The sequence below is a fragment of the Cryptomeria japonica genome, chromosome 2 (genome assembly GCF_030272615.1).
Source record: "Cryptomeria japonica chromosome 2, Sugi_1.0, whole genome shotgun sequence".
In the NCBI taxonomy this organism is placed as follows: domain Eukaryota; kingdom Viridiplantae; phylum Streptophyta; class Pinopsida; order Cupressales; family Cupressaceae; genus Cryptomeria; species Cryptomeria japonica.
Window position 1 is genome coordinate 648,308,757 of NC_081406.1, and position 13,044 is coordinate 648,321,800.

At 35.2% G+C, this 13,044-nt stretch overlaps 1 protein-coding gene across 3 annotated transcripts in view; it reads right to left on the reverse strand.

The window, feature by feature from the left end:
• Positions 1-13,044, reverse strand: part of LOC131054658 (rho GTPase-activating protein 7) — a 62,539-nt gene that overhangs the window by 12,844 nt on the left and 36,651 nt on the right. For all 3 annotated transcript variants that reach the window (XM_057989226.2, XM_057989212.2, XM_057989220.2), the window contains 7 exons: positions 12,221-12,448; positions 6,869-7,201; positions 6,707-6,756; positions 2,132-2,192; positions 1,904-1,987; positions 719-832; positions 444-610 (listed from right to left, as the gene is read on the reverse strand). In XM_057989226.2, coding sequence (XP_057845209.2) covers positions 444-610; positions 719-832; positions 1,904-1,987; positions 2,132-2,192; positions 6,707-6,756; positions 6,869-7,201; positions 12,221-12,448 — 1,037 coding nt within the window. The remainder of the gene's footprint in view (positions 1-443; positions 611-718; positions 833-1,903; positions 1,988-2,131; positions 2,193-6,706; positions 6,757-6,868; positions 7,202-12,220; positions 12,449-13,044) is intronic.

Below are 13,044 nucleotides of genomic sequence, written 5' to 3' on the forward strand. Positions count from 1 at the left end.
TTAATTTTGCATGAAGATACAGAGAGAATGTTCACTTCAAAAATATGCCAACCAACTAAAACTCATAAACCTCTAATTCCACAATTTTGAATCAGTGCTGCTTTTTAAGGTTTGTTGATGTATTCAAGAACTGCATACTAAATACTTCATAGCCTTCAGAAAAAGAAAAAGAAATATATAAGACTGACAAGATAAAATAGCATTAAAACTAGGCAAGCGGGCTTAGTCTTGAACTGTGCTTTTATCCTGGCATTCTAAACGCCTGGCAAATACAATCCAAACCACTGTGTAAGAACCCAAATCTACTAGCTATCAAATAGCTAACACCACAAACAGCTATGAGCAAAATGAAAAGCCATATTCAGGATGATACTGTGAAAAGCAGACATCTGAAGGTTGTTTAGAAAAAAATGATAAATAACTGAATATATGAATCATCTTACTGCTGTGCTTGAAGACTCTTTACATGCTGATAACGGTCGCCTGTTTCAATCAGTGAGCCATAGTGTTGGCGCTGCTGATTCAGTTGAACATGTAGTTCAGCAACCTTTTGCTTTAACCTTGCTACATCTGCTTCCGCATGCGCTATTTCTTCTAGTTCTGCCCTTGTCTGTATAGTCCCACGAAGAATTTTAATTTTAATGACAAATCCTCTAACTACCTTTCTTGAATATACATGTTACAAATATCTACAAAGATTGACGTCAAAATATCAGACCTTAGAATCCATCGTACGAGAACTAGAAAAATTTCCAGAAGAAATACTGAGTCCAATCTCCAATGCTGCTCTAAGATCCCTCTCAGCTTGTAGCTGTTCTTGGAGCCTTGAAACCTACAAAAATACATATTTGGCCAGTCAACATCATTATCATGTTTCACAATGCAATATCAAGTTCAAACAAAAAGGTAACACAAAGCCAAATAAGAATTAGGATTTTGATTTGAAGACAAAAGCCCAAAACATTTGTAATAAAATCAATTAAGTTATTCAATAAAATGCCAAAGCTTAAAATGTCAAATATCAAAGCATCTGCCCAAAGTGCTGTGTGAAAATCATCACATGTTACAAAGAAGTTAAGAACACCTAAAAAGACAAATGTCACATCTTCTACACAAATCAAAAAGAAAATCAGTATAATGTGAAGATGACAAAACATTAACCTTTCCAGATTTGAAGATTATTAGACAAATTGAATGAATCTGCCACGCAAAATGGCAACAACTAGAAAGAAAAAAAAACGTCCCAGGAAATTACTAAACGCAAATCATTAAGTAAAAGTCGAAAAACTTTGCATGCATTAATGCAAATTTCTATAAAAATACAATCTAACTCGGAAGCTAAAAATATTGCAATGCACGTAAAAAAAAAATTATCTGTTTTAAAGATCAAAGATGCATTAAGCATAAACACTGCTCAATTTTGAAAATATTACTCACCCTTGTATATTATTACTTTGAACACATTAATATTTTAATGTAGTTATACTTGTAACCACCTGACTCCCATGGCCAGTGGGCTACATCATCCACAAGGAGCTGTTTCCCTATACTTCCTTCAGTAAAACTAGGAAGTTTAGCATGTGAAATGAATATAACAAACCCGTGTGATATTTTCAAAACCTAAAAATGTAGAGAATAGATTTGATATCATTCGACCTCAAAAATATAATAGTTTTTAATTATCTTTGAGTCACAAAACTGTTCAAAACAGATTCATTCATTAAAATTAGATATTTGAAGTCTAGACTCTAAACGATACAATCAATCATCTAATCATCTTCTCATTATATCTGTCAGAGTTTCTAACTATCAATCTCCTCCCATGAATTGCATTTCAGATATGCCCAACCTACAAGCACCAGTACATGATTAAATTCTGAAAGCAAAGATCAACAGTCAATACATCTTGCTCAAGTGCTAAGCGACGTTCATGTAAAGCTTGCTTCCTTCTCTCCAAACTAGCTTGCAGAACTGCGTTTCCCTTGGCCTGAAAAAGCAAAAAATTATATCTAATTATTAATAGTATAAGGACTGAGAATGTGAATTTAAGAAACTACATGTTGCAGAATAAAATGTCCTAAAGTATTCATGAACAAGAATTGCCAAGAACCCCTCTATAATGATAGTTTACCTCTTTAGCAATCTTGTTTCGTAACTCATTTTTGGTCATTTCAAGCCTCTGAATAACACGTCTGCAGAGAAAAAAATGTTAGTGTTTTAATTTCATGTATGCACTGACAAATCATAGCTTTGAAAAGCTAACTCTTAAAAGGGATGGAAATTTTGACTAAAAATAAGGAGATTATTCCTTGCAGAGAAGGAAATTATAGTGGATGGCAAATAATGCAACAATAGCTTATTTAGTGAATATTTTTCATTTGAAAAAATTGAAATGCTAGTACTGGCTATTATTTAACGAAAAAATATAATTTAGTAAATTTACTATTATATACAAGCAAATTTTGTCAAATCTGAAAATTTTATGTATAACTAGCATGCCAAATTAGCTAATAAAATTAGATCATAAAATCTCAACAAAACAAGGATAGAAGTTGCGATGTAAAACCATTATGCTCTCTGTCACCAAACAAATGTATACATATGTCATGTTGTGCATAATGACAGTTAGCATGCCTGTGTACTAAGAGTAGCATTGCACTATTACTAAGTGAAAGAAAACAAGCCTTAGTGCTAGAAAGATTTAAAAGTGAAGAAAGCAAACACAAAGAAAAATTTGATATGTTTCTCAAGTAGAACAAAATAACATCAAAATCAAAGAAATATTTGAAAACAAAAACCCAAAATGAAACGACATGCATGAAAGCTCCATGCAGAAGTTCAATCAAATATTTTGAAAATGCTACTTCTCAGACAGAAAAGACTCTGACAATTAACTGACTGATCTACTGTAGTGGAGCCAAGAAGATTCTTCCAAAAATATGTTACAGTAACAAATACATCATATCTGAAGATTGTAGCATTAACAAGTTACTGGAAAAAAATGTTATTGGCTTATAAAAATTTATGTAAAGCGCAGCTGGTACACCTGATTCTAGAATGGACCAAAGAACTGCCTTTTTAACTATTTATTACTAGCAAAACATAACCTACCAGAAGAAGCAAGATCCTAATCACCAAACACAATCACTAAAACTCTGTACATCAATTACTAAATACTGGTAAGGTTGTCACTGATATGTGACCCAAGATTATGTAGAGTGACATGTGGCTAAAACTATACGTGCTCGACATATGTCCATATTAGTAACCAATATTATTTGACTGGAGGAAGGTAGAGAAGAAAGCTCTCTATCCAAAAGTTGAGAGGCCTTTTATCCTTCAGTGCACTCTTGAAATAGATGTCAATATAACATGCATTTGCTTTTTGTGTGTAACAAAGAATTTTTTGTTAGGAAGTTGTGGTTTACAAATTTAATATTATTGTCACATTGTTTCTCATAGGTTTTAGTGACACACTGGAGATGTATATTGGGACTCCCGTTGTATGATCGATCCTGCCACTTGGATTGTCTTTATTAACTATAGGAGTGTTGAAATGTGATAGCTAGATCGGATTATGTTGATTAAATTTTAATGTTGTCTAAGTGGCAATTAAAATTTAATGTATATTGTAATAACAACAATATCATAAGCAATTACTTGTAAAATATTGGGCTGGGCCCAATTAGAGAAAATAATGTAACGTGTAGTTCAATTATAATCCCAAATTTGGGCGCCAATGTAAAGGAATAAAATATGAAATCAAGTCGGCCAAATAGGTCAGCCAACTTGGGAAAGAAGATGATTGAATCTTGTATATAACAAGATTCAATCTTGTCATCCAAGAATTCCATCATCAGCGAATATTTGCTCTCCTATCCATGGTCTTCTACTAGCGAATTTGTCATCCTAATTAATGCGAATCTGTTCTTGTGGCTGGGCGAATTAGTGTGGAATCTGAGCTGTGAATCTACCTTATATCTGGGCGAACTATTGATCATTCTGAGCTCCATTCCAGACCCGAATCTGATCACCATTGTGGAGCAGACTTGTGCAAATTATGGGTGACTATGCTGGGCGATATTCAGTTGTCTAACTCACTAATTTAGAGCAGTGATCATCCTCTTCTATGGTGCCGAAACCCTACTTGTGGAATCAGCAAATTAGGGCCTGCACATCAGTGATTTAGAATGGGCAAAGCTCTGCCCTAGGTTGGTGACTTAATCAGATAAGTGATCTGATCTTCATTGTACTTGTAATTTGCTCATGATTAAAGGATTTTGATCTGGACTTGATGCTGGGTTTTTCCTCCAAGAGGGAGGTTTTCCCAGGGTATTCTTGGTGTCTAGTCTCTTTTGTGTGATTGCTTTGTGTTATTTCTAAGTTATATCTAAATCTGATCACTAAAATCAACAAGGAGGAGTTGCAATGAGAATAAAAATTGGGGGCTTGTGGTTTTGGCCAATGGTTTTTGAAACCATCTGGTGTTTCTTGTTTGTCCCCTGCCTATAAATCAAGTGCTTGGAATTGTGTGTGGTAATGATTTGTTGAAAAAGGTTGGAGCACAAGTTGAAGTTCTCAAAGATATCCAAAGCAAGTACATGTTGTTGGATTGATCACAAGATTGAGGATATACGGTATCAAATTAGCACCAATAAAATCTACTGATATTGAAATCATTTCATTTCATGTGTATGCTTCTGGATTCAACTGTGTAGAATTTGTTTTTTGCATCAACATTTCAGATCACACTCCGTGATCCATCATCAAGATGAGAGCAAAGCTTTTTGCTATAAAACATAATTCCCTCCCATGAAGGATATCAATCAGAGAGATTAGATTTCCACAATACATTGTGATTCATGTGTATGCTTCTAGCTTCAACTGTGTACAATTTGTTTAGGAGTCAATGTTTCGGATCACACTCCATGATCCATCATCAAGATGAGAGCAAAGTTTTTTTATTTAAAACATAATTCCCTCCCGTGAAGGGCATCAATCAGAGAGATTAGATTTCCACAATCCATTGTAATTTATGTGTATGCTTTTGGATTCAACTGTGTAGAATTTATTTTTGCATCAACATTTCAGATCACACTCCATGATCCATCATCAGGATGACAGCAAAGTTTTTTGCTTTAAAACATGAAGCCCACCCATGAAGGGTATCAATCAGAGAGATTAGATTTCCACAGTCCATTGTAATTCATGTGTATGCTTTTGGATTCAACTGTGTAGAATTTGTTTTTGCATCAACGTTTCGGATCACACTCCGTGATCCATCATTGGGATGATCATATAAGTAAGTTTCACTCTCTCTTAAATCAACTAGCTGGGATTAATGAGAAAGTAAAGATGATGCCAAAGCAATACTTTTGAATAGTTTGCCTAAAAATATGTTTGGAATGGTGTTTACATTAAGTAAGGTAGACATTAGTCTTTAAGGAGTAATATCTACTCTACTTGACCATAATGAAGGTTCAGAATATGAGGTCGTCTTATTTGTACATAACAAAGCAAGAAAAGGTAAGTACAAATCCAAGTATATTCCTTCAAAAGGAAAAATCAAATGCTTCTATTGTAATGAAATAAGACATGTAATTTTGAATAGTAAAAAGAGGGAACAAGATTTACTAGATGATAAACTAGATCATTATGCTTCCTTGGCTGAAGAAACAGATTGGAAAGAGTATGCCAGTAATGAAGAGCTATCTTGTCCTAGTGACAAGGAATATGTGTTTAAAATAATTCAAAATTGGAGGCAGGAGGCAATGGAGGAAGGAGGACAATCAACATCCTCTCGTCAATCACCAACGACGGGGCCGCTTATCAGCTTTGGTGACATGTTGAGATCTATTGTGGTGTGTGCTTTTATTTTTTCTAATAATTGGATATGTCACGGCATGGGGGGTATATAACAGCAATATTCCATCTATAGTGGCAGTGGCAATTTCCTATGTCATTGAAGATCGAGTGATATGATCAACAAAAATGGGTAGTTCTATTCTTGTGTACGATTTCCATATATAACCTCCTAGTGTAAAACATTGTAAAAAATCAAACACTAGTGTAATGCAGCTCATGGATCTTGAAATGGTTAGCGGTAATTGAGAAAACCATATGAAATGAACAGATGAGCGAAGTCTTGTTCATGTCTAGGTTTGTGGTAAACTTGTGTCAAAACCATGAAAGGTTGATGAGAGGTGCCTTTCATTTGAATCAAGATCATGAGCAAGAAGAGTTGGGCTTACCGCAGTTGAAAGTGTAAGTTTTTACCATGATCACACCATGGGGAGAATGGTAGGAACTATATTATTAGTGTGAATATTGTTATAATGGTTATGAGTTAAAACAACTCACTAATTCTATCGTCAGGTAAAACGACATGGAGAAATTTATGGAAGACACCTTCCTATAAATGATTTGTACCGAGTAGTTTGAGTATTGAAGATAATACAATTGTAATGCCCTAAAGTCCATTATTTGTTACCAAATCCTGATAAAGGGTAAGGAAATGATTTCTTATATTGCAAGCATTTGTTACAAACTAGTTTATAAGTACAAGACTAGAATTCACATAAAAAATAATTTGGAGATTCACTAATCTACAATTGATGATGCAGGTGCAAAAAGGAATAAGCAAGTTCTACATTGACAATTACGGGAAGCACAAATACCAAATAACATAAAAAAGAAACAAACTTACTCTTCTTCTGAAGATTCTGTTGGTTCTGATGATTGATTCTTTTTATTCATCTGTGAAACAACAATCAAATGACATACAACAGTTATAACTAGTTAAGACAATAATAAACATGCTAGTAACAAAAATATCATAAAACCTAAATATCAGTTCAAGAGAATATACAGTATTCCGGTTCCAAATTGATGGACGCTTTACTGCAGATACAGATCCATTGGATTTATTTACAATTTTCCCATTGCTTATGCCAGGACCAGTAGTGGATAAAACATGTTTAGGACTTGAAGAAGGTGAAACACCATTTCCCCAGGGTGGTAATCTACTTCCGTTAGGTGAACTGCCTTGATTTTCATCATTTCCACCTTCAACATAAATGCCTCCTTGTTCCCCAGTTAATTGCTCAGACTGAGAAAACGAATCTTTAGATACTTTCAGTTTAGTGGCAGAATGTTCCATGTCTCCAGGGTACTCAACATCAGAGTCACCACCTTCAAAAACCTGAAGAATATATTTATCAATAAATTTGTTCATTATGATCTTTCCAAAGTCATGAAGAAAAGTTCAATATTTTGAGAAGTGTGGTAAGAAATGAACATTTTGAATACATGTGAAACAATATATAGAATAGCAAACTGCATCCTGTCAAAATAGCAACGTTTACAAGCAATATGGAAAAGCAAAATCCCAACACACCAAGCAATATCAGACCATTTATGAAAAAAGCAACATTGCCCTCCTCTGAATTTATCAGCAAGAAGCAATGCAACAACTTCATAAGGGCTTTGGTATCCATGAAAAACACAGTAATGATAACTTCATCAGATAAGATATGCATATTAACCTCCACAAGTGACCAAAAGTAGGTCCATGGAACTTGACAAATACATCAGTGGAGGGTAGAAAGTTCTAAGAAGCAAGCATCCTAGGAAAGAAAAATGTGTGAATGCAAGAAAAGAACAAAATGAAGCATTGCAACACCAACACAAGTGTTTAAGAGAACAATACAAATAGCAGTGCAGAGAACAAAATCAACAAAGAGCAAGAACTGACTATGACAGGAAAAAAATCATTGATCGCAATGAAAGGATCAATAAACAATCTAGTAATGCTCATTGAGTTGTGTTAAATGCCAGGCTTAGGCATGGTGATGCAAGGACGACGCAAAGCACAACCTCTAGAATCTCTTCTAACATCTGAGGCTAGTGTAACTCCAGTAGTATTGATGAAACTCGTAATATGTGTCTATCCCTATGGTCAAAAAGGTGCAAAGCCACAACATCAAGAGATAGAACTACATTGTCAATGAAGAATATGAAAGAGCATCACAATAGTAGTGGTATGCTAGGACGAACACCATCACATAGTACTATCTACCTCTATGTCTGAAGTAGTGGTATCCAAGGGGCTTCTAATGCAATCAATGTCAAAAATTGGCTAAAACAACTTCCTACATTAATCTTGAGAAGAAGACAATGTAAAACTTTTACATATCTTTATAACAGCTATAGAAAAACATAAATAGCATGCATACCACAACACAATGATTTACATGGGGAAAACCCTTTCGAGAGAAAAACCCCACTCCAAAAGCCACCCAATATATTATTCAGAAATCAACAACAGATTACAATATACTTGCTGAGCAAGCTTCTCACAGGAGTATACCAATGGAGATCCAAAGGCAACTCAACAGCTATCAGACTCTGAGAATACGTCACAATACATAGCCCTAATACAATGCCCTAATATTGGGTTGCCTTCTAAACAAACAAACACAAAATATCCATTGTTAGATCTATGACCTAATGATAAACGATTAAGATTTACAATGATAAACTATACAATAAAACTTCTTTAAAGGGGCCCCCGTCAAGATGCACTACCCCAAGACCCCCAGTTTCGAGGGCAAGCCCCTGAACCACCCCCCCACACGTATCAACAATACCATTCTATCAAAATAAAAAAAATTATTATTGCAAGTTTGAAACACCATTTCCTTAACAAAAAGTGGTGATTAGAATTGGAGCTCTACAATCTATAAGGATTCTTTGCAAGCCACTATTGGTTTGGATATCTAAAGAACGTAGATAGAGTGTTAACCTAAGCCTCTATAGAGGCAAGCCCTCAATCTCATAGTAAATGGTGCATCTAAAATTAAGTTTTCCTAAGTCTCTACCTCTTCCATAAAAACAAATACAATACATCCAAAATCCTAGCAGAGAATATAATGATCAATCTAGACTCATAGTTGATGAGAGACCATGCTTAGTTGACTTACGAAAAAGCTCAACTTGTGAAACCGGTATTGGAGATGCTTAGGACAACCAATGATACCATCCACCACTAGTACCAAATGTTTAGCATAAAAATAAAGCTTGCGGAAATGATCATAACAATTTATAACAAGGCAAACCATGAAAGAAGCTGATGAGAAGACAACAAAGAAGATTGCTTGAGAATTTATTGAAATGCAACCATTGAGTTCATAAGCAGAAAAAAAGCATATCAATCTCTACAAATGACTAAGTACATCAATGGGGATTCAAAAGTACATCTAGATATCAAGAAGAAAGAAATTATATTACTGTCCATGAATAAGAAGAGAGAGGGCAAAGGGGCACGAACATACATCAATTATAATGGAAAAATAATAATAGGGCAAAATGGTAGTAGACTCAAAGCAAATATAATATAGCAAGAAAAGCTGGACCAGAAACAAAAAAAATAGACAAACATGACTAACTCAGAAAAGTAAATTATAAACCAAGATACGATGTCAAAAAGGAGTGGAAGCAGATGAAGACCACCCAAGAAGGGAACCAAAAACCTCAAGCACTAGTATTCTACAAAGCATTGTTGGCACCAATGATATTACCATCACACACTGCAAGAGTACCAATGTAAAGATTGAGAATGCTCCATACAAAAAAAGAAATCCTAGACTAAGGAAGTAAGGTTGGACAATCCTTGCAGACAGTTGATCCTACATAGTCTCTACTAAAACACAAAGCCAAATAATGGTTGGTAGTAGAAAAGAAACTAGCCCTATGAGCTTGCCCTCAAAATCTATCTCATGAAAGAGGGTATAGATTTGACAAACATAGGAGACAGTCGATTCCATATAGAATCTTTCCTAACATTCAAAGCCAGATAATTATTGATATTGGAGAAGAAACTAGTGATTTGGGCCTGCTACCAAGATCTACGTCATGATGAGTTAGAGCCACAACTCATTACAACCATGGTAGCATTACATTTACACAATACTGACAAAGCAAACTCAAAGTCTAAATGCAACATAGTTGCAAAGGTTTTTAAATGGCAAGTTTTTACCCAAAACCCCAACCCTTAAAACGGGTAATTTTCGACAAAGCATGAACAAACATGAACAAGTCTTTTAAAAGACTTGTGCTTGATTGAGCCAAAATCATGCTTAGTTGAGCCGGCATGGCCCAAGAATCAAGCACTAATTAAATGTAGTTAATCACATTTTATTCATGTTTATGATTAGAGTAAAATTGGGGGTGATATGGAGACATAGTCCAAGTAGATTTTATGGTAAGCAATGCTTCACTGATTTGTCTCCATTTGTACATGAAACAATAGATCCAAAGAGTACTCGATGCCTCCAACATCTATGACAAATTGAAAAAAAGAAATAATCTATCAATATTGTAGATATTCAATCACCAGGAAGAGATCTATGCTTGAAAGTGATGATCTTGCAAAGAAACAAGGTCGAGCATAATTTATCAAGGTAGCAAAAAACAATTAATAGAAAACCATCAAAATCTTTGTATAACAAACGATATCTTCCATGAATTTCAAAGATTAAAAAACGAAAACCAAACAAAGTTCAAACAATCCCTTTCACTATGCAAAATATGGCAATTTGTCTCAACCTGAAGCTAATTGGGGTACAACCGTACACTTGAAACTAGCTATCCAAAATTCTTAAAACATAAGACCGATTATGTTAAAGGTAGATGGGTTGAAGTTTGAACAATACTCCGGTCAAAAATCTTTTAAAATCTATGCTCCATGGAATCTCAAGACAATGGAATGAATGAGCATTGAGGACGGGATCTTAAGGACAAAGGGGACCAATGGCCTAGATTAGGAGATGCTATTTACACAATTTTATCACTTTGTTTTCTTCAACACCAAGTCCTAAATATTTTTTAAACTTGGGAGTGATTTGGAATAAGGCTTAGATGCTTATTTATAAGTTTTTTTGACTTCTTAGGGTAAGGAAGGGGCTTATAGACAAATAGTGTTAGTGTTTGTGTCACATAGATCAAAAACACACTTTCATTTTTATAAATTATTAACTTTTTTCATTTTCTTGCCACAGGAAATGCTTGGAATTACGAAGAACAGTCAAGAGACTCTTGGGAGCCTCCTAGATGTCTCATGGATGTCTTTAGTCCCCAAGCAATCCCCAAACCAAGGGGACATCGTGAAAACATCCTCAAGTCAATGGCCAAGGTGGTGGGACAATAAGAGGAATTTTCTACTAATTCCCACATCCTACAAATGATCCACCAAACAAGAAGAAACAAAAAGTACATGAACAATAGGTCAAAAGTGATAGTCTCGTTGAAACTTTAAGAAAGATGAACTAAAATCCCTAATTCTTTGCTAGAAGGAAGGCATCTACCAAATGGTAAAGATACTGCAATTTAATATCAAGATGTTGCAAAGCAATGAATTACATCCATGTACAATTGAAAGTTGTTATTTGTGCAATGAAATGAATAATCAAATTGTTGTGAACCCAAAAACATCTAAGAGATGGAACAACTACAATACAATAAAATTTATATTACTCATGAACGGGGTCACAAAACCCGTTTTCATGATGAAGGCAATGTTGGAAACACAATTGTCATTGCACCAAAAGATTGGCCTGTTAATGCCCAATACAACCGTCAGACTTAATTAAACCACGAGAGACGGTTAAGCCATGTCGCAAACCCGAGCATTGCACAAGGAGACCAAGGGTGCACACCTTGCAACAATCCCCCCCAGCAGAAGCGAGGGGTTTGAACCCATGACCTGGGCTCTAATACCACTTGTTCGAAGCACAGTTGCCATTGCACCAAAAGATCGACCTAGTAATGCCCACTACAACCGTGAGACTTAATGAATCTATGGGAGCCAGTTCAGCCATGTCGCAAACTCAAGCGTTGCGCTGCACAGCACAAGGAGACCAAGGGTGCACACCTTGCAACAAGCAAAACCTAAAGCATTTGTATTATATATTATTGCTCATTAAGAAAACTAATAAAAACTAAAACATTTGCTGCTTTGCACCTACATTTTAGATGCTAAAATCATGTTAACAGCTAGAACAAACACTTAACTGGAGAATGCTAAACATGCAATTGTTTATAAATTATTTGAAGTTTAATGCTAGTAGCAAACATGGCTGAGCGATTGATTTCTTTAAAACACATTATCATTGGCAATAACAAGTTACAAAGAAGTTTAACAAAAATATCAATCCCAGCATACCTTGTAATCATACAAGTCACTGCCCGCATTCCCACTACTTTCACTGAGGGTACCACTAAGCACACGTTCAGGGTCATCCTCAAGCTCAGCCTCAAGATCATTCTGTGCATCATGAAATCCATCTTCTCGTATCTGCAGTACTTCATCGTCTGTTGAGCCTTCACTGCCACTGTCTTCCATTTGAGGATACATTTCAGGTGACGCAGGGCTTTGTTGTGTTTGATCATCCTGCACAAGGGTTGTAGACTAGTTAGCATTAAATCTAGTGCAAGACATAAAATTCACAAAATAGACTTGCTTAGTTTCAATCCAGAAACTTCTGGCTTGCTTTGAACCAGTTCAGACACAATTAGGATGCATAGCACATGTAGATTCTGAACTGCTGACTCTATAATAAGTTTTTGAAGTGATATTATGAACCAACGGTTGTAAAGACCTGCTTACAGTAAGTTATCTAGGTTAATCATAGCTTTTAGGTGATCCTAAAAGGGGTTCCAGCTATGCTACACTTGGCAGTAGCTTTTGAGTTTTACGTGTGTGATACTTCTATCCTCAATCAATCGTTAACTACACAAGTTCTTTTCTCTTGTCAAATATTTTTATTAGTTATCTATTGTCTTTGATGGAATGTTCTGCGCTTTGCCCTATATGATGTTATACAACCCGACAAGCACTGTTTATTTTTAGACGTAGTTAACATAATATACTAGCATTTCCAACATTGTTTCTGTTTGAAGACCATATTGTAATTAAAATAGTTGTGCCCTTCATTGGTATAACCAAACAGCAGAAACACTATGTAACAAACATAAAAAAAGAAGGCA